Source organism: Canis lupus, chromosome 10 (assembly GCF_011100685.1).
Source record: "Canis lupus familiaris isolate Mischka breed German Shepherd chromosome 10, alternate assembly UU_Cfam_GSD_1.0, whole genome shotgun sequence".
NCBI classification, from domain to species: Eukaryota; Metazoa; Chordata; class Mammalia; order Carnivora; family Canidae; genus Canis; species Canis lupus.
Window position 1 is genome coordinate 48,383,969 of NC_049231.1, and position 26,698 is coordinate 48,410,666.

At 59.1% G+C, this 26,698-nt stretch overlaps 2 protein-coding genes across 11 annotated transcripts in view; one reads left to right on the forward strand and one right to left on the reverse strand.

Moving 5' to 3' along the window:
• Positions 1-2,962: 2,962 nt before the first annotated feature.
• On the reverse strand, positions 2,963-25,154 carry LOC111097726 (translation initiation factor IF-2-like). 9 transcript variants are annotated; one of them, XR_005365825.1, is made up of 6 exons: positions 24,940-25,154; positions 7,198-7,361; positions 6,189-6,453; positions 5,592-5,679; positions 5,084-5,321; positions 2,963-3,446 (listed from the first exon to the last, which is right to left on the reverse strand). XR_005365825.1 is itself a non-coding variant. In XM_038551195.1 (3 exons), exons 1-3 carry the CDS (start codon positions 7,218-7,220, stop codon positions 3,325-3,327), a joined length of 357 nt encoding a protein of 118 aa, XP_038407123.1. In that variant the 5' UTR covers positions 7,221-7,738; the 3' UTR covers positions 2,963-3,324. The 9 variants fall into 9 exon arrangements, 1 of the variants encoding a protein (XP_038407123.1); XR_005365824.1 differs by lacking the exon at positions 24,940-25,154 and adding an exon at positions 10,648-10,709; XR_005365823.1 differs by lacking the exon at positions 24,940-25,154 and adding an exon at positions 7,970-10,608.
• SIX3 (SIX homeobox 3) overlaps positions 5,993-26,698 on the forward strand; it is a 36,635-nt gene continuing 15,929 nt past the window's right edge. Inside the window, exons 1-3 of one of the 2 annotated variants that reach the window (XM_038551193.1) lie at positions 5,993-6,251; positions 13,933-14,758; positions 16,646-16,805. In XM_038551193.1, coding sequence (XP_038407121.1) covers positions 6,197-6,251; positions 13,933-14,758; positions 16,646-16,805 — 1,041 coding nt within the window. In that variant the 5' untranslated portion in view covers positions 5,993-6,196. Of the gene's footprint in view, positions 6,252-13,932; positions 14,759-16,645; positions 16,858-26,698 lie in introns of those variants that run through there. The other variant, XM_038551194.1, reaches the window with a different exon arrangement.

A 26,698-nucleotide genomic window follows, 5' to 3' on the forward strand; every position in this document is an offset into this window, starting at 1 on the left:
TCTGCCTTCTTGCAGCCGAGGGTCCTGCAAGCCTCGCTTCCTCCGCTCGCCGCGCCTCGGCCTCCCAGGGGCGCAGGGCCGGGCCGCACGCGAATTCACAAGGAGCAGGGGCTCGAGTTCACCAAGTTTTCCTCAATTTTGCAAACCGTGGCTCGGTCTCCAAGCCTCGCGGTTTAAGACCACAGGATTTCCAGAAAGGAAAAACTCCAAAGCCCGCAAGGCGCAGGACCCGAGCAAGCGGAGCGGGCTCTGGCCGCCTGGCCTCCGGGACCCCGGCCCGCTCGGCTCTGCCCCACGCGCCTCGCTCCCTTCTTTCCCTCCGAAATCCGTCCTCTCCGCCGAGGGGCTGCCGGGCCCCCGACCCACCCCCCGCGCCGAGGATAAACACAGTCGACATCACTGTTATAATCTTTATTTAAAACTGTTTCCAAGGTGACAAATTACCGTGCCTCGTATGCAACAGGTTCCTCCGAAGCGGTATCATTACAGATTAACTGTAATGTGCAGGATTAGAATAAAAGCATAAGGGATTAGGTAAAAGGGGGGACGCTCCAGGAAGGACGCCGGAGCGCATCTCGACGAGCGGGCGGTGGGAACCGCGGGGACGCTGGGCGTCCGGGCGCCGGGGCTCGCAGAGCTGGGGCGGCTCGGAGCGGTCCCGGGCGGCGGCGCGGGCAGGGCCGGCACGGCCGGGGGCTGCGGGGCGGGCGACGCTCCCGGGGCGCCGGGCTCCAGGGACGGGGCCCCCGGGCTCGGGCAGGCCCGGGGCCCGGAGGCCGCAGAGGCGGAGGCGCGGGCAGGCCTGCGGGCCGGCGGGGGCCGCGGGGAGAGGCGCGCGCGGCCCCGGTTCCAGCCCCGTGCGCAGCGGCCGGGCTGCGGCGGGCTGACCCGCGTGGCTGACCCCGCCTTCAAGGTCCAGGCCCGCGGGGGCCCCTCCCCGCTCGGCGTCTCGCCCCCCTCGGCCGCCGCGCTCCCGCCGACCCGGGGCGAGGCCCAGGGCGCGCCGGCCGCTGCGGAGCCCAAGACCGGGCCTCGGCCGCCAAGCGAGGTGGTGCGCCCGGGGAGGCCCGGTCCCCGCCGGGGCTCCAGGAGGCCGCAGAGCTCCTTCGCCCCCTCGCTCTGCTTCCTGGGGGGCCGGCCCGGCGAGCTCCGGACCCGGGGGCAGCAGCGGACGCAGCCCCGAAGGCTGCCGGCGCGTCCGGGCGGAGGGCGCGGGGCTGCAGGAGCAAGCAGGGCGCGCGCCCAGGCTGGGGCGGCGGGCTGGGGGCTGGACGGAAGTGGCGGTGCGGCAGGAGAGCCGAACAAAGCCCTCGCGGGAGCCCCGTCACCCCGCGGTGACCCCGGCCCGCCCCGCTGAGCCGCGAGCCCCCGGCCCTAGCCTCGGAGCAGGCCGCCCGCTCGGCCGCCGCACGCCGGGCCTCGGGGCCTCCGGGCCTCCACCGCCGCCCGCGCCGGGCCCTCCTGGAGTCTCGCCCGCCGAGCCCGCGGGCCCCCGAAGGCTCCGAGGACCGCTCGGCCGGCCGGTAGTTGAGCCTCACCCCCGCCCCAAAGCCAAAAGAGCGAGGCTGGGGGCTGAGTCCAGGCCTCGGGCCTCGGGCAGGACGCGGGGGACTCCGGGGCCGCTGGAGCCGCAGCTCGCAGGCAGCCCCGGAGGGCCTGAGCGCGCTCCCAGGTGGGCCACCACATTCGCCGAGGTCCCTGCTTCCAGGAGAAGGGCCCCGGCTGAGGAGGCGGCGGGAGGGGACTGTCGCAAACAGCTGTTCCTCATACATATTTCATTACACAATCAGATAATGCGTCCCACCACCTTCTCAATTATTCACAGATAAACATTTTCAAGACGTTTTGACATCTGTCTTAGTGCCTGCTATTAATTTAGTAATCACTGTAGTTAAAAATGTATGGGATTTTTGCCGTCGGAGCACCTCCTCTCGGGCGCGCGGGCCCAGTGTTGGGCTTCGCCTGGAAGCCTGGGCCCTCCGGGGGTGAAGACGCCTTTGGAGGTGAGACGGCCTCTCTAGCGCATTGACACTGTTAATAGAAGGGATTAAGGGGGTATCTGGTTATTTTATTATTTTATTGTCCAAGGTGATGGTTGCCCCCTCCCCAACCCGCAGACACTGCCCACCCCCCCCCCTTTCCCGCCCCAGCCTGGGACCGGACAACGACATTCAGCCCTTTGCCCCGGGCAGCGGAAATGGTTAGCTTCTATCTAGGCAGGCCGTTTCTGCTGAGGAAGAGGCAGGCAACTCCACTGGGCTCCTTTAGAGCAAGAGACAGACAGACAGACAGGGACTGGGCGGGGGCAGGGGGGAGACAGAGAGAAACTCACACCATTACTAAAAATTGCTTACAACAAAAAACACCCCTAAAAACACAGTGCTCTCCTCTCAAGAGGTCACAAACCTCGGAGGTTTGGCCCTGAGTCCTGTGGCTGCGGCAGAGGTGACCAGGGCATTTAGGAAACATAGAGAAAAAGGAATTCGCTCCAGCCACTGTACATGGGGGGCATTTAGGGCTATGAGAAAGCCGAGCTGCTTTTCTGCTTGAGTGATGACTGTTGCAAGGACTTTAGCTACCTACACCCGGTTTTATAAATCACACAAGCAGACTTTGAAGAATCTTGTACAATTAATTGGTAAGCAAGAGCAAACATCTTTAACTCTAAAATGCTGTTGGTTATGTATTATTAGAAAGGCTCTAAAGAAATTACCCAAAGAGGGGAGAAATGCCCCCAAGGTAAAGGAGTCTGCTTCTTTGTGACACAAATCTCAGCTATAGGGAATGGCAGTCACTCGGGGTTTGGGAATGATGGTCTCCTCCTTACTCATTTCTCTCTCTTTTGGCCAGAGTCTCCTCCCGAGATGTGGACTCTTACTAGGGGAATAAGGAAAAACAAACCTGGAAAAAGAAAAAAACATCTTGGGAGAAACTGCCCTTCCAAGGAAGATTGAGTCTAAAATGATTTTCACTCTTTATTGTTTAGAACATCTATAAAGAACAAACTCTTACTACAATTTCCAGGAATTAAGTGTATATTCGGGAGGAAATTAAAAGGACACAGTCTTCTCCAAAGGAAAGAAATTCTTCCCTACTCATGGTCTCAAACCCCTCCATTTCTAGGGCAACCACATTTGTTTAAAAGTGTCCTCCTGCCGTGGTTTCCAGATGGTTCGTCTCTTCTTCAGAAGACAGACCTTCCTCTGCTCCTTGGAGGGCGGTCATCCGACTTGCTGGCCCAGAACGTCCTCTTTTTCTCCTATTTTTTTGTCTAAAAGAATCTTCCCAAACTTACCCTCTGCTTTCAGAGAGAGAGAGAGAGAGTCAGGAAGGGAGGTGAAGTAGAAGGGAGGGCACCATGGCGTCCAGCGTGCCTGCCTCTTCTGCAGGGAAACCATGGTGGCTCCTGTCTGGAAGGTTCGCCCAGACTAGGCAGGCAAACGGAGCTGAAACCAAAAACAAGTATGTGCGCTTGTTTGGGCCTTTCTAGGAGAGAGCTACTCTGGGAATCACTCCCTCTTCTTCAATCCCCACCCTCACTGGGCCCCGACAGGGACTTCGGCTTGGGACCCGGGGAGGAGGGGGTGAGAACTTCCCAATATTTCACAAAGAAAAGTAGTTTAATAAACCAAATAGTTGGATGTTCTTTGGAGTGTTCTCTTGCATACTTATTTAATACAAAGGGGACTGGGCTGGAAGTGAAGGCAGGACGGTGTGGAGCTGAGCCACCATTCTTTTTAAAGACTAAATTTAGCATTAGAAGGGGTTAGGGGCAAAATCAGGGCCCTCCCGCTACTTAAGAGAACCTGATTAGCTCCCAAGGTCTCCATTAGGTATTAGGAATCTCGGGGCACTGAGTGAGCGCACCTATGCTGTCCACCCCATCCTCCTTCAGAATGCAATCTCCTAAACCAATAACAATAATAACAAATAAATCATCCCGGTCCAAATGAACCTTTCCTGAATTGCCCTCTTCTGTGTGTCTCCAGCCGGACTAGGAGGAAGGGAAAAGCGTCAGCTTTGGGGTGGAGGACGTGCTCTTTGTAGTCTCCTGGACTTGACCTGAAACCTTTCACCCAGTCGGCTCAACAAAGTTTTTCCCTCGGGAGCCAGCGTCCCTCTAGCAGGAAGCCCTCAGCTTCGCAGCCTGCATTCTCAATCGACCACTCTCCCGGTGTGTGGCTTCCTGTACATATGCCCCATGCCCCGTGTGGCCGGGGTCACTCTGTGCCGGCACTGTGGCTTTTGTCAGCATCTGGACAACTGGGCCGGGTGCTGGAATGATCCTGTCTGTGGACCCTTCTTTCTTCCTCAAATTGCCCCTAATTCTACCGTGTGTATTCCGGGACAACTGCATGTACTTTCCAGGGTCCGTCAGGTGACTCAACTTCAGCCTGAGTGTGCGACCTGCCGGATCTGCTTAGGGAGGAGGAGGTGTGCAAGTGCAAACTCGGGTTTTGGGTAGGATGCGAAGTCAATACGGCTTCCTAGCCCCGGGGCCCTCTAGGCCTCTCCTACCCGTTCATCTGCCCAACTTCATAACATTCCAGGAGGACGCAGACCCTCCGACGATTCTGCGCCTCTCTCCCTTCTGGAAGGATCCAAACGGCCTCCGGGACGTGTCTTGGTGGATTTTGTCGGGGCCGAGCCCAGTGAGGGGGAGGGCCGGAGGCGGGGTCGCTAGGTCCCCTCGAGGCTAGCGGTCACACCCCACCTCCAGGCCACCCGACGGCCAAAGGAGTTTGGGGATCTTGGGGAAGGTGCAGGACCCAAGAGTGGAAGTCACGACGCCTTGGGGCGAGCGATCCGCATGTTTGGGGGCGAAGCTCTCCACCGAGGCCTCCGAGAGCAGCCGTATTTGTAACTGGGAACTTGCCTGGGCCCGCCCCCTCGGCCCCTCCTCCCGCCCCCACTTGGGCGCTCGGAGCTCAGCCCGCCGCCCCGCCGCAGCGCGGAGCCCCGCCACCCCCCCGCCAAGCACCCTGGGACCCCGCCACCTCTTAGAGCCCTTGGAGTGCCCTAGAGGCCTGGAGCGGGGAGAAGGGTGGCCAAGGTCGTCCTGCGTCAGTCCACAGACATATACCTCTGTCGGGAGCCGCCTTGAGGGCCGGCTCGCCTTCCAGTCTGGGGGCGCGAGAAGCTTGGGCCTGGGGTGTGCGGGGGTGGGGACGGGGGTGTGTGCGTGCTCGCCTGCCGCTGCAAGCGATTCTCAGAGGGATCCTGCGGGGACTTGCGCCTTCCTGGAATCCCGTTGATGTGTTTTCTCATGAGCGTGAGGGAGAAAGATGCGGACTTGAATCTAACTTCAGGTCAGTTTGTTCCTAAAAGGCCATGGTAAATCCGTCAGTCGGTGGGTCTGTGTCTCCTTCACAATCGCATAAAGTGAGGCCACCTCTCCCCCACCTTTCATGGAACCTCCCAGGCCCGGCCAAAGGTCTAAGGCCTGGGGACTCTGAGGCCTGGCGAGGTGAGGTCCTGAATGTGTGCCTCGTGTTTTGATCCTAAGGCCCAGGAATGCCCAGGTGCCTACTCAGGGTGAAGCTATAAAACCTACGTGGGAAAGGGGGACTCAGAAAGCTACCCCCACACACCCAGTGCAGGTTGAAGTTCCAATCCCGCGCGCGGAACCTGCAGACCTGGCATCTCACTGCCGACCCAGTCCCCAGCCGGGGATCCAGACTGGTGGTGGCGAGCGAAGGAGGGATGGAGGAGTTAGGTTGATCCAGATGGAGGTGGAGATGGCAGGAGGGGAAAAAAGACGGAAAGACTGGGTGGGTGTGTGGGGTGGGGATGTGGGGTGGGGATGGAGTTGGGGCAGACTCAGATAGCGCCGGCTTTTCGCCCTGCTCTGGGGAGGTGCGTCGGTCTGCGCCGTTACCACCCCCCCAACCCTGGAAAATAAAGCTAATGATGTAGTAATTTAGGAGGGGTGAGGGGCTGGGCGAAAGGAGGGAGGGAGGATGGGGAACGCGCGCCCCAAGAGCGAAGGCAAACAGCTGTGGAGGCGCTGCCCAGGGCTCAGGCTTCCCAACAGGTTAGCTAGACGGGGATCCACCCGGCATTTCGCAGGAAAGGGGGGGGGAGACTGAGCGACAGGGGGAGAGAGCCTCAGAAGAGGACAGAGGGAGGGAGGGAGAGAGAGAGAGGAGCGAGAGCGCGCGCCGCGCGGTTTAAAAGGAGACACTTACACTTCCTAATGAATATTTATCCGCCGCTGCTTCCTGCTCCCGGCTTCCCTTACCTTTCCGCAGGTAAGATCCTCCCTGAGCCCCATTCCTGGGGGCCCTCCCAGCTCCCCCAGTCATTCCCGGGGCACCGGTGGCCGGGCGGAAGGGCTCTTGACAGCCGGGGAGTGGGGGGGCGGGGGGAGTAGGAGGGCGGCTCCGCTCGCGGCTCGGCTCGGGAGCTGAGGCTCGCGACCCCGTACTTGCAAGGACCGCGTGCGTGGGCAACCTGTGTGGAGTGGGTGTGAGTGCGTGTGTAAGAGTGGGTGACACAGGAGGATGTGCGCCCGCGAGAGCGCGCGCCTGTTTCCCGCGCGCTCCGAGGACGTTTTCGACTTTTCACTCGGACGCCCGGGATTTCTTGCCTTTGCCTTTCTCGGCTTCCCCCTCCTCCCTCTGCTCGCCCCCTCCAACTCCCCCGCCCGGGGCTGCCCCGAAGCTCTTCTTCGGGCTATTGTACAACTGGCGCGGGCTCCCCCGGGCCGGGCAGGATCCAGGTCTCCCATAAAAGAGGGTGTATAGTTGGGTTTCTGCAGTAACCCCACACACAAAGGCCGCCGGGCCACGGGGTCCCCCGCCCCCTTCCTGTTGGCTCTGCTCTTGAGATGCTGCGGCGCGTCCTCCCCTACCCAGACTCCCCCATCCCCCCGCCCCCTGCCACACACACGCACACCTTGGGGTATCGCGGCCCACAAAGGACCTAAGGGTGGTTGGGACCTAGGGGTACTGGGTGGAGCTTCACGGGCCGCCAGTCAGCTGTCCTGGGCTGGAACTGGGAGCCTGAGGACCCCCAGGGGGAGGGCGCCTCTCACCACCACCACCACCACCATCATCACCACCACCACCTTCCTCACCTTCACCTGAGTAAGGAGCACAAGGGAATTCGGGGAGGCCACGGGGGAACCTTGTAGGGCAAAAGGAAGGAAGCCGGGGAGGAGCTGATGCTATAACCAGAATTTTTAAATGGACTTACCCGGCCACCTGTTGGGAATTCATTTGGGGTCAGTCGGCTCCAGAGCTGCTCCAAGTGGACACACAAAATCAAAAGCCGAAGTTGGAAAAAGGAAATTCTTTCTCTGGCAGTCCCCTGGCGCGGCCAGTCTGGCTAGCAGCTCTACGCTCCGGTCGGCCAGGCGGCTGTAGAGCCAAAAGCAGCTTTGCCAGGTCTCCCGCCACCCCAGCTCCCCCTCATCCCACGGCTCCGAGGCCGGGGCTCTGAGCCCGCGGACTCGGCGCTCAGGGCCCAGCGAAGGCAGTTCGGCTTAAGCCGGGACAAGCTTTCTAAGCCCTGCTCAGAAGTCAAGAGCAGCAGCGCCGCCGCCTTGGCGCGGCCTTTCATGACGCGGTCGCTCCTTATTCTTGTGCCTCGGCCTCTCTGGTCGCCCCCGGACAAAGCCACCGGAGCCCGACCGCTCCCTTCCCGCTAAATCCGCTTCGGGGTCAATGCGCTACCAGCACCGGGCCGCGCGCTTCTCCTGCCAGCCGTGTGGCTCTTAAAGAGCCGCACCCCCCCCCCTCCGTCCTGCGCGCTCCCCCGACCCCCGCCTCCCCGCCCCTCTGCTCTGGATCTAGCCTTAGGTCCCTGCTGCCCCGACCGATGCCTGCGGACTCCTAGCCCCCTCCCTTCACCTCCTCCCCTGAGCAGTTGGTGGGCCTGGCCTTAGGGCCATAGGGCTGAGTTTTACCCCCCGCTTCAGGTCCCTTTTCTCTCCAGCATCGTTCCTTCCTCGCTTGTCGGCTCCTACCTTTGCCCTTTGGATGGATCAAGGCCCAGGCACCGTCTTGCCGGGGTAGAGATGATCCCTAAAGATCCTCAGTTTGGGCTTGAATTAGGGGGTCCTGGGATGGGAAATGGGGTGGGGCAAGCCGATTGAGCTGGGGGAAAGGGAAGAGGAGCAGACCAGAGGGACTTTGAAGGCTCTGCTATCCCAGGGCCTTGCTGGCTTTTTGGCAGAGGGTGAGGGCTGGCTGGGTGCCACTCATTCCTAGAGGTGGCCACCCTGGAATGGGGTCCTGAGGCTAGGCACCTGGCCAGCCTGCTGTATATCTGAGGGACTGTGGGGGGTACCTCCAGAAGGCCCAGAGCATGGATCTGAGAGAAGCTTGTTTCCTAAACACAGTGCATTAATCTCTCCCCCCCCCAAAAGTGATGCTTAAAAACCCAAAAACTGGGTGTGCAAGGAGGGACCTTGAGTGACAACTGTCCAAGGGAAATGAGCATTGGAGGAGAGATGGAGCAGAGAGAGTCTACTCCTTTTCCAGAGAACTGAAACACAACTTTTAATAGGGCTCCTTAGATTTGCTGGCCAACCGTGTCACTTGCCCCACTGAGAAAAGGAGAAGTAGATGGTGGCTTTGGTGCCCCTACCTTAAAGAGTTCTCCCTCTCTCCCTCGCCCTCAGGTCTGTTTTAGTACCATCTTGCCCTAGCAGCCAGTTGGTCCTGAAAAGGGTGGCCCTGCCTAAAATGCTTTCTATAAGCTTCCCAAGGACTGGAAGCAGGATTAAAGAGAGACCACAGAAGGCTTGGTGTTCTGGGGCAGGGGAAGTGGGACAAGGTAGGCTGTTGTGCCATTGCCTTTCCTAGTAGTGCCAACTGCATTTGACTGTTTGGGATCCGGGTTGGAGGGACAACAATGTCTGAGGAGTTGAGTGTACCCACTCCTTCTCAAATTCAAGCCCTAGCATACCAGTTCTGGCTCTCCCAAGGGGATCTCTGCAAAGGATTTGATGGTCTCCTAGGCAGTGGAGCCCAAAGAAACTTGGGAAGGGAGGGAGATTGAAAATTGACCTTCCCCCAGACATCTGCCCTCTGCCACCCCAGCATTGGTCCGAATGCACCTGGAGTAAACGATTGGAAATTGGCCCTCTTGAGAGGTTGCCAGTGCACTCCCTGGACTAGACCTGAGGCCACAGCCCTCCTCCCCAGCCCCTATCACTCACAACCCCCAAGCCTCCCACCTCTCACTCTTGGGGCTGGGTCACCACAGCCAGCTGGGAACGGTTTGTGCCCACTCTCCTGGGCCTGGCAGTGGGAGGTATGGTGGGCCAAGACAGAGCCAACTTCTCTTGTTTGAGGATGTGGGGGGTGGAGGGGCCTTGCGCGGGTGGTGGGGCTCATTAGGCAGAGTGGGGTGCCGAGAGGTGCGCAGCGCCGGCCCCGGAGGCCGCCTTTGAGCCGTCGGGGCAGCTTCATTAAGCGGCGCTAACAAGGCATACAAATGCCTTGCCCAGCAGCTTTCTTGCAATGCCGGGGCCTTAGCAGGGCGCCAAGCTAATGAGGGTCACTCAAAGGGGCTGATCAAATATTCAAATTTCCCCGCACGCCAGGAACTTTTATGTGCGGAGAAAGTTGAGGCAACTGAGCTGTGTTTACTGTCCGGGGCGACAATTGCTCGGAGCGCGGGTCCCCGGAGGCTAAGGCGGGGGGCGGGGGCGCAGGGAGGGAGCAGTTGTTGTTGTTGTTGTTGTTTTTCATTCAAAGGAAAGTAATCGGGGTCCTTGAAGGGCTTCGCGGCCTCCCCGCCTACGTGCTGCACTCCCCTGCGCCCTCCTCGGCCGCCCGCGCCAAGCGCCTCGGATTGTAGCTTGCGGGGAGGCCCAAACCGCGGGCTGCCGGGCCAGCCCCCGCCCCCCGAAGTCCTGGGGGCCCCCCAGGACAAACTGGCCTCACGGAGCCGAGCAAGGCCGAGTGGGTGCAGCTGCTCCAACCGGGAGGCTTGCGGACCTCTTGGCTTTCCGGGTAACGGCAAGCAAGGACTGAGTCTCTCAGGCACCTCTCCGGGTGGAGTTGAGACTGCTGGGGTTGGGGCTGATTTTGTAAATCAACGCCCAGTAGGTCCTCGTAGGAGAAACACACTCTCCAGCTCAAGCGCCCTTTCTCCCCGCACCACCTGTACGCAGTCTTGCCAGTTAGTTGCCTGGCCCAGGATTAAAGCAGACGCGGTGGTGGCAATTTTGTGACCTCGGACTGTACGGGCTCCAAACCCCAGATCCGGAAGTCGGAGCGGCCAGGGGGGCCCCGCGGGCTGACCCGTTCCTCCCAAACTCCTCCACTCTCTGAGAGATCCAGGGTGCTGGCGCCCCCCCGCGCGCCACCCCTCCAGACGTCCCCCAGCTCAGCTCAGCCCTCTTCCCTCGCGCTACCCAGTGCTTCGGGCCCCCAGAGCGGCGGGCAAGGCGCCTGGGCCCCGGAGCCCGAGGTCCTTCTGCTCCGACGCCCCTCCCCAGCGCCCAGCGCCTGGGAATTGGGGAGAGGAAGCTCTGGGGCTCCGGAGCCCCCTCCCCCACTCGGCCCGCGCTCCTTGACCGGGACCCACGGAGCCTGCGCTCCCGGCTCCACCCGGAGCCAGTCCGGCCATCCGCACCCACCGAAGGCCGGCCGCCCCGCCTCCCCCTCCCGGCTCTCGGGACGCTCCACTTACGCGCTCCCGGCGGCGGGCGTCGTGCTTCGGGCCCGGAGCGGAGCGGAGAGGCGCCGGCGGCCGCGGGGCAGCGCGGCGGGCTCCGTGGGCGGCGCGGGGCTCGGTTGCGCGGGGCGTCTCTGACAGCCCGGGGCTGGCCGCCCGCCCCGCCGCTCCCGGCCCCGTCCCAGCGCACAACGCTGCGCGCCCCGCAGCCGCCCTCGGCCCGGCTTTGCACGCCCGAGTCGCCGGCGGGGTGCGGCGGGGTGCGGCGCGTCGGCAGGCGCCCCGGCCGGGGCTGGGGCCGGGGGTGTCGCCGAGCGGAGGCTCAGCCCCACCGGCCTCACTTCTCCCCGCGCGGCGACGGTTTTCAATTTCAGCACTTTCGGCGGAGCCCGCGGCACCTGCCCAGCCTCCCTCCGGGGTTGGCCCGGCGGCGAGCGGCGGGGAGAGGCCGGGTCGCCCCCACCCGGAGGCGGGGGTTGTGGGGACGGGGAGGGGACTGGCTGGGTTCACCCGCCCGCCCGGCGCCTGGGTCCTCGGCTCCAGGGGATGCAGTTTCGGGGGTCACGAGCTGCTTTCAAAAAGTTGAACACAATATTCGGAAACCCACCCGTAGGAATTCTACCCCCATACGCGGCACAATACCCACTCCCTCCCCTTTTTCATTCCTTCCTCCCCCGCTTCCTCCTCCTGCCCCTTCCCCCTCCCACCCCTCAGCCTATAATCCTTCCCCTGCGAGAGAAAGGGATCGGGAAGAAAAGATGAAGCGTCTGTTTTTGTGTCCCAACCTTAGGGCTCTTTCTGGGCCGGCTGTGCACGACCGCCCAGAGCTTCGAAGCTGAACGGAAAAGGACTCACGGTTGGGAGCAAGATACTTGGAGGGGAGAGATCACCCGAAGTGGGCCTTGGCGGGTCTTCCCTTTGAGCGAATATTTCCCTGCCTCCGTCACTGGGTTTAGGACCGGGGACCCTCGGCTTCCAGGGGTGACGCTGGGATGGGGGGCCCATGAGGCCCCCTGGCCCAGCCCAGAGCCTCTCTGCCAGAGTGGAGCATCCATCACAGCTTGCACTTCTCTGCCCAGGAGGCCTGGCTCTGCGGGAGTCAAGGCCTAAGCAGGGCCCGAGCTCGGGGTTTAGGGGTGGGACACTCACAGCCCCAGTCACGTTAGGTTTCCCATTTAAATTCTCTCAATCTCTTTCTCTCCTCCCTCATTGAGATCTCCAAAGTGGTGTGGACTCGGTGCCTCGCCCCCAGATCTGCATCGGAATGTAGAAAAGATCTTTTTTTTTTTTTTTTAAAAAGAGTTTTGAATTCCTCAATGATTTTTCTTCTGGAAAGGCAGCTTAGGATAATTATTTCAGCTTTATTGAGGGCAGATTAGTTGAAGTCTGGACGCTGCGTTTCAATACGCGTTGTACACGGGCCGACAATGTGGGCATTGTTGGCTACTGTGTGTGAACTCATTCAAAATATACACTTTTTAACACCAAACCGAGTCCTGTCTAAATATACACAGTGCTCAGGGGAAAGACGTCTCTGACCCCGACAAATCTGCGTAAATCACACTTCCATAGTTACAGAAGCCTCACAAAGGGAGGCCCCGCTAAAGATGCTGATTACATCTTCTTAAAAGCAACATACCTTAGAATAAATACCCATACCGGCCCTGGGTGGGGGGAGAGTAAGGGGGGGGGAGGGTTGCAGTGGCCAGAGGGAGGGAGGGAGGACTCTCTCTCTATTCTACGGGCCTTTGGCGGTCTGTTTTAGGCTTGTCACATTACTTTGCCTAGATAAATTAGTTTTATTATTTTTTTCTTTACAATATGAGCAAACACGTAATGTTCAGGCCTATCTGCTTCTTTGGAGAAGCCTCCATAAGTTTGAGTGTCCTTCTGGGGCTGGTAGGCAGATCCAGAGCTCTTTGGAGGAGTAGAAGTAGCGAACATGTCAGGGGGCTCCAAAGGGTTCCAGACTTGTCAGCTCCCAGGGGACACAGCTGAAGCCTAGGGGGGAAATAAAGAGGTGGCTTGCTTTTCAAGGTGAAAACAAGAAGTGTACTGTTATTTTAAAATACAGGGCAATAGTAGAAATCAAGACTTCTTGACCGGGGCAGAGTAAAGAGAAGCGGGTAGAAGCCAGTGCAGATGAAAGTGGGATAAATGTGGACAACGATTGAGGCCGAGAGAGACCAGAGCGGCTTCTGACACCCTGGGTCCTGGCCTCTCGCTCTCAGGCGTTAGCTACCCCTCGAAATTCGGGATCCCGGGAGCAGCAGACAGGGTCAGTGTGTGGTGGGCCCCATGATCTCATCTCTTCTTTCTTCCTCGCCACTATTAGTGCTCACATAGGCAGAAAGAGGCGGCCCGACGTGCACACCATGTGCAAACGGTGCCTGCTTGGCCGGCCCTCGGCCCTCGGCGTCTTCTTGAGGGCTGGCCTTCGGCCTTCATGCGGCGTGGGGAGCCTCTTACATCCCAACAAAATCCCCCCTTTAATTGCTCATCCCATTCAACAACTCTAGGTCCATGGCCTTTTGAATTTCTGGATCAACTTCTTTGGGGAAGAGGGAAAAAGGGAGCTCAGAGACATGGGGAGGGGAGAGAGAGAGAGAGCGAGAGCGAGAGAACGAGCGAGGGAGAGAGAGAGAGATAGATAAAGAGGGGGAAGTGGCGAGATTAAGAGTTGCAAAGATTAAAAAAAAAATCTCTTTCTCCCCCTTCTCCCTCTTTCCCTCCTCTCCCCCTCCCCCCTACTCTGGCTAAGTGGTAAAACCGTCCTTACGTTCTCGGTATTGATTGGCAGGGCTGACAGTGATTGGCAGCGGTTGCCGTGGCAACGCCACAACGACACGCCGCAGACCAATAGAAAAGCGAAACAAAATGTTTCAATGCTGCACTCACTGTGGATTTAGGGGAGATATTATGAGGCTGTTGTCATTAGGGCGATTGCTGTGGAATCGCTGAATCTTGACTCGGCGGTGGTTGGCTCTCGCTCTCCTCTTTCTCTCCCTCTCCCTCTCCCTCTCCCTCTCTCTGTCTCGGGTTCTCTCTCTGCGCGCGCGCACCGGGCCGCTCTCCTTCCTCCCTCTCTATGTGGCTGCGCGGGTGTGTGTGTGTGTGGATGTGTGTGGGGTGTGGGTGTCCCTTACGCCCTTCCTCCTCCCCCTCCTCCTCCTCCCGCTCCCCCCTCCTTTCCTTCTCCTCCTCCCCCCTCTCCTCTCCCTCCTCCTGGTCCTCATCGCCCCTCTCCTCCTCTTCCTCCCCTCTCTCTTCCTCTCCCTGAATTTTCTCCTCTCCTCTCAGGTCAGTCCATGGTATTCCGCTCCCCCCTAGACCTCTATTCCTCCCACTTCTTGTTGCCAAACTTCGCCGATCCTCATCACCGCTCCCTACTTCTGGCGAGTAGCGGCGGCGGGAACGGTGCGGGCGGCGGCGGCGGCGGCGGCGCGGGCGGCGGCGGCGGCGGCGGGAACTGTGCGGGAGGCGGCGGTGCTGGCGGAGCAGGCGGCGGCGGCGGCGGCGGCGGCGGCTCCAGGGCCCCCCCGGAAGAGTTGTCCATGTTCCAGCTGCCCACCCTCAACTTCTCGCCGGAGCAGGTGGCCAGCGTCTGCGAGACGCTGGAGGAGACGGGCGACATCGAGCGGCTGGGCCGCTTCCTCTGGTCGCTGCCCGTGGCCCCCGGGGCGTGCGAGGCCATCAACAAGCACGAGTCGATCCTGCGCGCGCGCGCCGTGGTCGCCTTCCACACGGGCAACTTCCGCGACCTCTACCACATTCTGGAGAACCACAAGTTCACCAAGGAGTCCCACGGCAAGCTGCAGGCCATGTGGCTCGAGGCGCACTACCAGGAGGCCGAGAAGCTGCGCGGCCGCCCGCTCGGCCCGGTGGACAAGTACCGCGTGCGCAAGAAGTTCCCGCTGCCGCGCACCATCTGGGACGGCGAGCAGAAGACGCATTGCTTCAAGGAGCGGACTCGGAGCCTGCTGCGGGAGTGGTACCTGCAGGACCCCTACCCCAACCCCAGCAAGAAACGCGAACTGGCGCAGGCCACCGGCCTCACCCCCACACAAGTAGGCAACTGGTTTAAGAACCGGAGGCAGCGCGACCGCGCCGCGGCGGCCAAGAACAGGTCAGTGGCGGGCCCGCGGCCTGGCTACCGTCTCCGGGGGGCCGCGGAGCGGGGGGAGCGGGGCTGAAACCGGGGCGGAGGGGGCGGAGGGGGCGGGGGGCCGGGGGCCGCCGGGCGCGCGAGCAGCCGCGACCCCCTGGCCAGTTGGAGAAAGTTTCCGCTGGCCCAGACGCGCAGAAGAGGGCCGGGCGGCGGGCTTATGGACTTCTTTGTCGGAGAGGGGCTTTCGGCAGGGTGGAGAGTGTGGGGGTGTGAGGTCCCGAGCGCCCGTCCACAGGCCCCCCCGGTCCCAGCCCCGGGAGCCTTGGCCCCGCGCTGCACCCGTGCCACCTCCGCAGCCCGTGCCCGGCTCCGCACTCCCCTGCAGCCTGCAGACAGGGAAGGGAGGAAAGCCGTCCTTGCCAACCGGTTCTTATTATTATGCATTGCAAAAACCCGGAGAGGAATCCACGAAGTCACGGAAAGGAAACTGAACAGTGGGGTCTCTGCCACAAAGGGAAAAAAAGAAAGGTCGCTGGCCACTGTGGAGCAGGCCTCTTTCCCTCAGTTTTGCCAATTGCCTGAGTGGGAGCAGGAAAACCAGGCGGGGAAGTAGAGAGGCCTTGTGTGTGTGTGTGTGTGTGTGTGTGTGTGTGTACACGAGCACACAGGTGCTAGCCCTCCTGCCCCAGTCAAGGAGCATCCCCTTGGTCCACTAACTTGGGAAGCCAGGAGGAGCAGGAGCAAACCCACTGCCAGCAAGTTGGCCACAAAATCATAAAGTTGTCTGGGCTTCACCAGTCAGCGCACTTGGGCCTGGGGGAAGGTAAGGAGAAAAAGAACTAAGAGGGAAAGAGGAGGAGGAAGGGGCGAAGAATGGGAGGGAAGGGGGAAGGAAGTGGGGTAGAAGCCCTGGTGAGAAGCCCGCGCCCCTACCTAGCCTGCGCAGGCGCTGGGCCTGGTGTACGGCAGGGAGCAGGGCCCCAGCTGCTGACAGCTGCCAGGGGCTGGAGGCCAGGGCTGAGTTCCTGGAGTGAGTGAGTGTGTTTGCGTTCAGGTGGCCCAGGCCTGAGCCCTAGGCCCTCTCACCCGTGCCCGCCGAGCCAGTTTTTCGTCTGAGAGGGGGAGTGCCCAGGACCAGGGCAAGGCCTCCTTGTGGGAACTCAGAGACTAGGCTCCGGCAGCAGCTGCCTGGTGCGGGGAAAGGGGAAGACGGAGACTGCTCTGCACACCCCCCTCCTGCCGCCTTCTCTCTCCTTTCTCTCTTGCACCTCTTCCCCACTTTTTCCGCTTCCGGCTTCTCCGTTCTCTCTAGCCCTGCTCCTGCGCTCAGCACAGGGAGCCAGAGAGCAAAGCCAGCGGGTCCTACTGGGGAGAGGCTGCGGGTGAGCAACCCACAGCTCTGGGTGTGTTGGGGGAGCTGGGGCGGGAGCCACTGTGGCCACCCGCCGCTGGGCCACCCGGTTCAGTCTGAAGAGTCCCCGGGGCGGGAGAGCAAGAAGCACCCTGTCCCTCTCGGACTTGGGCATCTTGGGGCTCCGAGTCCTGCGCTGTGCTCCCGGGGCCTCCCCAGGAGGCCGGCCTCGGGTCCTACCTCTCCTCGGAGGCCGGCTGCGAACTGGGAAGCCTTGGGGAGCCCCGAAGAGCCCCGGGAAGGAGAGAAGAGAGCCCAGACCCGCGCTGGGGGGGGGGCTTTGCGGCGTTCAACGAGTGGTGGGGTGCTTGGAGGCAGGGGAAGGGGGCGAGAAATGAGCGCAGGGAGCCGAGTCGGGGTGGTGGCGGAGGGCGCGCGGCTGGGGAGGCTGGGAGGCTGGGGAGCCCGGCGGCCGCGGGCGCGGGGAGGCGGCTTGACGAGCCCGGTGGCGGAGCCGCCGTGTCAGGGCTGGTGCGGCTCTCTGTCTCCCGCAGGCTCCAACACCAGGCCATCGGACCGAGCGGCATGCGTTCGCTGGCCGAGCCCGGCTGCCCCACGCACGGCTCGGCAGAGTCGCCGTCCACGGCGGCCAGCCCCACCACCAGCGTGTCCAGCCTGACGGAGCGCGCGGACACCGGCACCTCCATCCTCTCGGTAACCTCCAGCGACTCGGAATGTGATGTATGATAGCCAAGGCCGCCCTCCTCCCCCTCCCCCTCCTTCCCCTCCTCCTCCTCCTCCTCCTCCTCCTCCTCCTCCTCCTCCTCGCCCTCCTCCTCTTCCTCTTCTTCCTCCTCCATACCCAGAACAAACCGAAATCAGGATACACAATCATACACACACACACACACACACAAGTACACACACACACACACTTCCACCCCAGCCAAAAATATATAAAAAACCAAGAAAAATAACAAATTAAACGCAAACTATCAACAACCCCAACCACCATCTACCACCACGGCCACCCCAAAGGACCGCGACGCCAACAGACAGTTACAAACGCTGATGTTGCGGGCAGAAAACATAAAAGAGGTGACAATTGTATACTTTCTAGGACAAGCACGGCTTCTCCTTTCGGTTCCCACGGACCCGGCACCCCACCTGCATGACGATTTATTTGTATCTGGGAAAATATTCTCTCTAGTTTAAAACGATTTAAAAAAGAGTCGACTATACAAAAACCGACCACCACCACGACGACAAGACGACAAAAGCAAAACAGACAAAAAGAGAAAAAAAAAATAAAACCGCCATCTCCGTTCAGAATTTGTTAAAAAAAAAAAAAAAAAGAACTCCTCGAGAGGGAAATAGCAAATGTTTCTCGCCTTTTGTTGCTCGCTCTCTCTTTTTTCCTCTCTCGCTCTCTTTCTTTCTCTGTTTTTAAGTCCAAGTATTGGTCAAACAAGATGCAATCTTCTGTTTTTTGTTCAGCAGACAATCATTTTCTTCGTAAGCACCTTTTTCTCTCCACTCTGTCACTGCCTGTGTGGGTACTGGTTATAAATGTGGAAAAAGAATAGTTATGACTGTAACAGATTTTTATTTTTATTTCAAAATTTTATATGAATTATGTATATCTTAATGATCGGTCATTTTCCCAGTTTGTAATATATGTGTAGAAATTGCCTGTATATGATATTGCTTTTTCTCCTCTTCCTTTTTCATTCTCTTCCCCCCCACCCCCTGCCTCCCTCCCCGCTCACCTGTCTCTTTCCTTTTTGGGGTTCCCCTCCCACTCGGTGTTCCTGGCGTCGACTTGGCAGTCAAGGCGTGGCGTGGCGGGCTGGGTTAGGACGAGGGACCCCGTCGCTAGCGGAAGCGGAGAGTGAGTCCGTAGTATTCTTATGCAAAAGCTATTTCAAGTATTTCTTAGCTGCTTTGGAGATATCTCTCACTCCCCGTAGGGCGCTTTTACTGTTATCTTAACTGCGTGTTTATCTATATGTAAAAACTTTCTAAAGCAAATACAGTATTCTCCATTTTCTTATCACTCCCCGAGACTGGTATTTTTGTTCGAGCAGCGCCCGGCCTTCACTTCCACTCCGACTCCCTGCGCCACTCGAGCTGGGGCAGCATTTTAAGGCTGGGTAGGAGCTTTTCCTTGGAGATGGTGGGGGTGTGGGTGGCGGGGGAGAGATGGGAACAGGCCCTCCGGAGGAGAACCGGAGCCAAATCTGGAACGAAAGGCTCCGAGGGCGCAGAGGGGAGGGGGGCTCCCGCCGGTTTCTTCAGAAGGAGATGCCAGGCCGAGATCCGCATGAATTCTAGCCTGCTGCGGCCCTGTGGGTCTTTGGGGGGGTGTGTTTGGCATCTTCTGGTTGTTGTTGTTGGATTTTGTGTGTGTGTGTTTTTAAGGGTAAACACACAAGGTCATCAAACCAACAATCCACCTATCCAGAGCAGAGTTGACAGGTTTTGTCTTCTTTTTGCCCAAGTGGAGTTGGGGGCAACCATAGTGGCCAGGGTAGGGAGGGTAGAGAGAGCGAAGAAAGAGGTAGTGCAAGGAGTTTAGGGCCTACAGCTGGGGCGGGCTTTCTCCTCACCACTCCTGCTTTGGGTCTGTGTGACTGTATTACTTGCCTTACGGATCTTGATCCTTGAGGATCAAAAATCCTTGAAATTTCTTCCCGTCTTTTGGGGATCAACTGGAGTCTCTTCCAGCTCCTAAGACATTTTCAGGGCTGATTTACACTTTAAAATGAAAACCAAAAAAAAAAAAAAAAAAAAAAAACACCACAGCCTTTGGCTAACCAGGTTCCCACTAGCCCCAGGCCTCCCTGCCCTGCCGGCGGGGCCCCCACATTTCCCCCTGATGGAGTGGCTGACCGCGCCCCTGCCGCTCTGGGCCAGGCCAGCCTGAGCCGGAGGAGCCAAAGAGGTAATTTCAGAAAACTTGCCTTCACTTGAAAAGTCCAATTTCCAAAGGGAGGAGGATTAGGGAGAAACGTGCATGGAATTTCGCGCTGGTTCCAAACTAATTTTGACTTCCGATTTCCTTTTGTCCCCATCTCCAGTCTCTCCGTGAGGTTTACACAGGGCCTGGCCAGGCAGAAATGCCGCCAGGCCCAGAGGTGCCCTGTGCATTCAAGTGGGGCCTGGTGTACCCAGGGTGAGCTTGCCTGGAGGGGAAGGTTTCTGTGTGCGTCCTTACTTAGATCCAGGGCATTCAGATGACCTGAGAGCTTCCAAGTTCTGAGGCCTGGCACACTGCGTCAGAATCTCTGCATGCATTCTCTGCCTTGGAAAACATTCCTGGTGATGCCACGTTTCAGGCAACATTGACCCAGGTGGCAGGAATTTGGGAAGGGGCTGCTGGCTTCTCCCCAGATCGAGCCAATGTTCTGGTGCATAGAATGCCTTGGATGCCAGGCTCTGTCCTCTTACCTGCACTTTAAAATGTATGGTTCATACTTGCCCCAGAACTTGGGCCTGCAATCCAAAGGGGCCCAAGGGGCTGGAGGGGCTGCCTCAGACAGTGTAAAGATTCTGGATGGACCCTACCCAACCGGCTACCTAGAATTGATGGGTGGAAGGACAGGGGTGGCACTGCTGGAGAGTGACTGTTGGGAGGTCTTTGATTGGTAAACTAGGGAGCAGATACCTTTCTGTCCTGGGACAGAGGACAAATTTGTGAAGTTGAAATGCCTCCTTGTCTCAACATACCAGAGAAAGAAAGCAAGTTTGTAGTATCCAGTACCCTTTCCTCTCGCTCCACTTCAGAAAACAGGCTATCAGACACCACAGCAACCTTCAGCGTTGGGGGGCCTAGGTTCAGTTGGGTGGCCACCAGCCTGCTACCTGTCTGTCTTGCTATCTATCATCCATCACTCTCCCTCATCCCCTATGTTTCTACTCAGGTCTGTGCAAATACCAATACTCTATACTCTGCACTTTCTGACCTTCCCTACAGATTCCCTGCAGGAGAAGTATGAGTGCTTGTGGTGAGTGGTGTAGATGTTTGCAATTCCAAATGCTGGGCTTCCACATGTGATCAAGGTCTACATATAAAGGTGTGTGTGTGTGTGTGTGCATGTGCGTGTGATGTTTGTTATACATGTGTGTATAGTGCATCGATGTGTGTCCAGTATGTGTTTTCTTTTATATTGCCTGTAAGGCAATTATTTGCATGTAGCTTGGGCAGTTTATATTTACCTAGTTCGTCAAGAGGCGGCTCTGGTACTATAGGGTGCTGTGTGTACAGGGCCTTTCTGTGCAGTGGACACATGTTTTGTGGATGTCCATTTGGGTGGATTCCCTTGTTCTACTCAACCCAACGATATGACTCCCAGGCTACCCAGCCATCACTGACCTTCCTCTTTCTGCCTTTAAGGAATGGGGGCAAGGGGATCACAATCTGTATTCTTTGACCAGAGGGCAGACTGGAGTTGGGCTCTTTGGCTTCTCCAGTCTGCCTTTTACCCTGATCAATACGGATATTACATTGGATTTGGCCCCCCGCCCCTTCAAACATGGGAGTGAGAGAAAAGAGGCCCCTTTCTAGCCAGATCTCTCTTTTCATGGGCTGTCTGCCCATTCTCTTTCTGGGTCCCTCAAAGCTATGGCCAAGACAGTCAACATCCCAGGGTCAGCCAGGGCGGAGCTCAAGGGTGAGGCTTGACTGAAGCCCCTGCTGGCAGAAAAGCCAGCTCAGCCACTGTGCACAGCCCCCCACAGCCTGGGAATGCTGTGGACCGTGTCTGGAGGGGGAGAGGGTGTATACCGGTATGTGCGTCCTCATAAGCCTTGTCAGGCTGGGTAAACAGGCCTCAACATTGACCATCCATCTTCTCTGTTCAGGCCCAGGGATCAGCTCCCCTCCTTCTGGTGTGCTTCAGCTCTGGCACAAGCCACCCCGTGTGTGCCCCTGCCCTGTGCACAGCATGTTTCTGCCTGGTGCCCCAGCAGGAGCGCCTGAAGTCTCCCTGTGTGCGGAGGCCTGAGTGTCCCTGGGCTGCCTACTGTTGGGATAAGGGGCTTGAAGATTAGCAGCCGATTTGGGGATATTCTCTTCATTCCTGCCTCCCTCAGTGAAAAACAATGGCAATCCTGGATTTGCATGGGAAACCTGAAGCCACAGAATGGGAAGCAAAGCTGGAAAAATCTATCCCAAAGTCACTGGCCCCTAGAAGCTCCCTGCCTGAGGTGAGAAAGGCCAATCTACCACTTCCGGCCTGCTCACCTTTTCTTCCTTGCACCTCCCCGCCTCCCCAGCGCCCGGAGCTCTGGCCCTGAGACCCCATTCAGCCCCTCTTCCTGCCCTCTTCAAATCCTGCAGCATCGACTGCCCAGCACCAACACAGTTAATTATCCCAAGTGAGACATACAGCTGATTAAAATGAAATGACCTGGAAGCTGCCACGGCATGGGGTGAGGATGCTGATCAATAGTGGAATTGAAGGCGTAGGAGCCTGGCTGGTTCGGGCTGGGATTCAGGCTGAAGGTGGTGGCACCAGCCAGGGATGGCTGGACTTTGGATGCGGGGAGGGCTCCAGTGAGGTAATGGGAGGGCAAGGCCCAGGCCTAGGTGGGCCAAGTTGGGGTGGAATGCGAACCCTACTGTGGCCCGTGGCGCAGAGTGACTCTCTCAGCTTCTTTAGAAAAGAGAACTGACCAGCCTGGCACGCTCTGGATCTAGCCCATCGCGAGGGTCACTGGAGCCCGAAGCCTAGGCTCAGACCTGAGGCACATTGGGTCTACTTGGCCTCCCCCAGCAGGGGATGACCCAGTCTCTTCTCCCTCTCCTTGTCCTTGTGTGCCTCTGTGGCCATCTAGGTCCCTACCGATGTCTTTGTGTGGCTATCACCTGGAGCACTGGGCTGCTGCTTTGGGGTCTTTCCCGGAGCCCTCACCAATCCCCTGCGTGCCCAAGCACAGGGGGTGAGAAGCCCAGCCCTCTGGGATGTGAGCCCCCAGGTCCTGGAGCTCAGGCCCACCCAACTCCCCACCACCCTGGGCCCATCTAACCCCAGCTGAGTTGAGCCTCCTCAGTCCCCATGCGTAGGCAGGTGGGCAGCCCCAAGGAAGGGCAGGAGGGAGCCTGGGAGGGGGGAGCAGTGCTAGCCGGCTCCGATTTCTCCGGTCAGCTGAGCACAACTTTCCATTCGAGTGTATTCATGCAGCGGCTGATTGAGCTCTGCAGTGTAGGGCGGGGCTCCCCAGGAGCAGGCAGGAACAGCCAGGCTGACAGAGCCTACGACACACACGCACATGCATGCTCAGTTATTGACACAGATATACCCCTCAACTCACATTTTATGCACACACCTCACCCTTGGTCCATTTCATTGTAAACCCTATATAGGCCTTTCCCTTATATACCCGCCTGCCCCCAGAGCAGGTTCCCAGCACCCATGGACCTCCTTCCCTACACCATTTAAGGCCCCTCTCTGATTCCTCTTTACAGATTCTACATTGATCCTCAGACACAAACACAAGAACTCACCAACCTCCCTCTCCTGCAGGCACACCCTCTAGGGCACATACACTCCGAATTGCACAGATGCACGTGCAAACATGCCCCATCTCACAACTGCACCCTCTACAGAACTATCCACTCTGTGAAAGAAATACGCGGCTGCATAAAATGGCATTAGCACCAAAAAATATTTAGTGTGCCGCCTGCTATATATTATGGCCGGGGCTTGCCAAAAGTTTGCATACCAGAAAAGGAGCAGATAAGTAATAAATATAGTCGGGGAACACAGCTGGTACCCATCCACCAAAACAAAAACACAGAGGATATGCAGAGGAAGCCTTCAGACACTGGACAGGCATGAGACAACCCAAAGACATAATGGAAAATGTCCCCCAGAGGCACTTCAACCCCCAAACCACATTGCCTGACTCTAGATATTGGAGGCCACTGTTTAGCCCAACCTCACCCATTCCCAGAACACACACACACACACACACACACACACACACACACACACCCCACACCCCGGGGAGGCTGGGACCGCAACGAATATAGGCAGAGAATAAGATAAGCACCTCCAGAGAAACATGGATGATGTTGGGAATAGTCAGGAAATGGGGGGTCTCCATGTTATAATCCACCCCCAAATGCTCAAGGGCATGTGTTTTGCTGAGCAAGAAGGTAAGGGAGAAAATAGAAGAGGGGGAGAAATTATAGAGGAGGAAGAAAAGCAAAAGGAGAAGAAAGAGAGAAAGGAGAGCAGGGGTGAGACCCAAAGTGGAGAAGGATAGGAACGTGAAGGGCCAGGGAAAGTGCCGAGCAGCTCCTTCCCGGGCTCAGGCAGCAAGAGGGCCAGGCCTGGGTGAGGAGAGGGTGCTGGCTGTAAGCGCACGAACAAATCGGGTTTCCAGGGAGGTGTCCCTGCGAGCACAGTGACCGATGCCAGGTGGGACCTGGGAAGGGAACTGAGCGCTGCGGCTGTGCGACAGGAGGGCACAGTGCCCCCTCCCCTGCGGGCCGGGAGCACAGGCTGCTTCCTGTGCCCAGAAGAGGCCAACCCTGAACACACCCCGTCTGCATTCAGCAACGGCCCCCCCCACCCGCACTGCGCTCTCGGAGACCCTCGCCTGCGACTCCACTCACATGACACACGGCCCCCTCCACACGGGCACACACCGCCTCCCACGGTAGACCCCGGCGCGCATCCGAGCGCAGAACAGAGGCGAGCCTGCACTCCTAGCCAGTTCTCTCCACTTTTTACAAATAAGCCCAGACTCTCGACCGATTTCTACACACACTCTTGTTGGAAAAGGAAAGGGCCTTAAGCTGCAGGAGTGCAACCCTTCGGGCACTGAGGACTTTACAGACTGTGCTGGCAAGAAAGGACGGCACTGGGAAAGCCACGTCGGCCCGTCCGTCTGTCCTCGGGCGGGGAGAGCCTCTCCGCGGGAGGATGGAAATGGCAGTGGGGCTGGGGTCGCTCTCGATCAGGAGGTCCCCGCGGCTCTCCTCCCCTTGGAAGAGGTGAGGCTGGGGCGGGGGCGGAGTGCCGGGCCCCCTGGAGGTGCAGGCCGGAGGGTGTGCGCGCTCCGGGAACCTAACCACGTCCGAAGGGCGGCGCGAGGCCGGGAGGTGGGCGTGGGAGGCAGGCCCGCGGGGCGGGGGTCTGGGCGAGGCCGCGCGGCTCGGTGGGTGTGCGCGCCCCGAGCCCCCGCTCCGCCCCCGGCCTCCGCGGCGCTCGGGCGCGGGGCCTTTGTCCCGGCTTGCCTAGCTCGGACTCCGTCTTTCTTCTCTCCGGCCGCTGGGAGGCGCTGTGGCCGAAGTCTCCCCCGGCCCCCGCCCCCGCCCCCGGGCGCGATTCCCCGCTGCTCCAGCCGCGCCGCCCTGCCCCACCCGGGTCCTGTGCCCGGGGGGCGGCCTGGAGCCCTTCCAGGACGGCGCTGGCTTTCGTTTGTTGGATTTTGAGATGACTGTTTACCATTATAACTAATTTGCGACCATTATTAAACAGAAATTCTTAGCAGGGCCTCTGAACGACGGATCGCCCTGCTGGTTACGGGCGTGCGCGCCCCTGGCTCTGCGGCCTGGTCACACCCGTGTGAAGGGAGGAAGGGGTCCGCCTCGAGGTCCGCCGCCGCCGCCTGCCCCCTGCCCCCACCTCGTCCGGGACGCGCCGGCGCCGCAGGGCCAGGCCCGGCTGGGAGAAGGACGGACCCACGGATGCAAGTGCACCTGTGGGCGTTTGGCGTCCAGGCCACGGCCCCCGCCGACGTGTCGGGGCCGGACGCGGCTCTGATGGCGCGCGAAGGGGAGAGCGAGGCCCAGAGAGGGCCCGGGCTCGGCGGCGGCCGCACAGCCAGCCCCTACCTTCGCACGCTCCGCCGAACCTGTGCGTCCGGTGCCCCCCTCCGACCTCTCTTGCCGCAGCGCTCCCCGTGGCCGAGGACGAGGACATCCTTTCCTAGGATCCTGCTTTTGAGCGCGCAAGATGAGGCCAATGCGAGAGAAGGGAGTGGGAAAGGGTGGGGAGCGGCCGCCTTAGGCCCTGCCTGTCTGGGCGCACACTCCCGCTCGCTCCTCCACTTGGGCTTTGCTGGTATGTAGCCCCAGCCAGAACTCACCTCCTACAGGAACTGGACCTGAGAGACGCCCTGGGCGACGGGCCACACTGCACGCTGGCATTGCTCCGGAGCTCAGAGGATGAGCAGAGATTTCAGCCGGCTCCTCTCCCAGATTGGACTGAGCTCCACTTGCACCACCAACTCTCCCCAGTGCATGGGACTCCATGGTGTGTTTATGTGAACTTTGTTGAGTGTGCAGTGAGACTGTTGTACCGATTGCCATGAGATGCAGCAGAAATATTGGTTTCATGACCTGGGGGCACATCTACTTGCACACGTGCCTGAGGGGGGAGGAGACAGTGTCCAGACTCCATGTATGCTTGTGGGTATGAATACATCCAACCTTGTCCAAAAAGAAGAACCGAGGGGGTAGGGACAAGCACAGTTACACCTTGCCCTCAAGTTACTTATAGTCCAGTGGATGGTCAAAGCCATCACTGGAAAACAAACAAGCCCACTGTAGTTGCAGACAGAGGTGTCTCAGAGAGTGGGAACTTCAAGACTAATTACAGCTTTGGGAGTTGGAACAGGAAGGGCTTCTCAGAAGAGGTGGCTTTGGCCAGGAAGATGAATTGGATTGCTTGGAGGAGATTCCAGGCTGGAACAGAGGGAGCAAAGGCATGGAGAAGGTTTGGATTCCAGAACAGAGCAGTGTGGCTGGTGCCTGGTGCCTAGGTAGGCTGGTAACAGTCTGAGAGATGGGTGAGTGGGGGTCAGCTACAAGGTCAGGCAAGTTGTGTGGCCTTGATCCCCTGGGCACTGGGAAGCCAGATGTGGCTTTATGGAGAGCTAAAGTGGTTACACCCAGAGCTCTGCTAAAAAACTTTGGCTGGAGGGAGCAAGGCTGCAGACAGGAAGGTGGGTAAGGAAGCTATTCCCAACCAGCAGGCAAGAAGTGAGGGAGGATTGAGCTAAGGCTGCAGAGCCAGTTAGAGACATTCCCAAGGAGGAGTGGGGAAGGACCTGACCAGTTGGAGACCTATGGGCCCCCTCGTGATGTGATTTCAGTGTTTGCCCCCTCTTCATGGATCTGTGCTTTGCTCCCAGATCTCATCCTCTGACCCACAGTCCCTCCAGAAGCATCATGTCCTTCAGCCTCTCATAAAGTTCACCTGTGTTCCTTGGAGGGGTCTGTCGGGGGATCCCAAGAGCCAATCAGACTAGTGCACCTGGTTGGGAAACCCATCCCCTACCCAGGACGGAGATGGGGATGGACAGGTCTCCTCCCATACCCACCACTTTCTGCTGTAGTTCTCTGGCTGCCCAATAACACCGTTTCAAAGTGGGCGCTAGAGGAAGGGGGAAAGCTGGAGTCTCAGGTCCCAGGCCTGAAGGGTCCTCGAGGAGTGACAGAGGAGACCAGCACCCTAGGGGAATGGGAGTGTGACCCCGGGCGAGGGGTCCCCAAGGGTCAGAGAGGAAGCAGGGGACCCAGGGCCCGCGCGCCTCTCTGCGCGCCTGGAGAGCCTGCGTCTTAGCGCAACGGGCTCTGCGCAACTTCCACG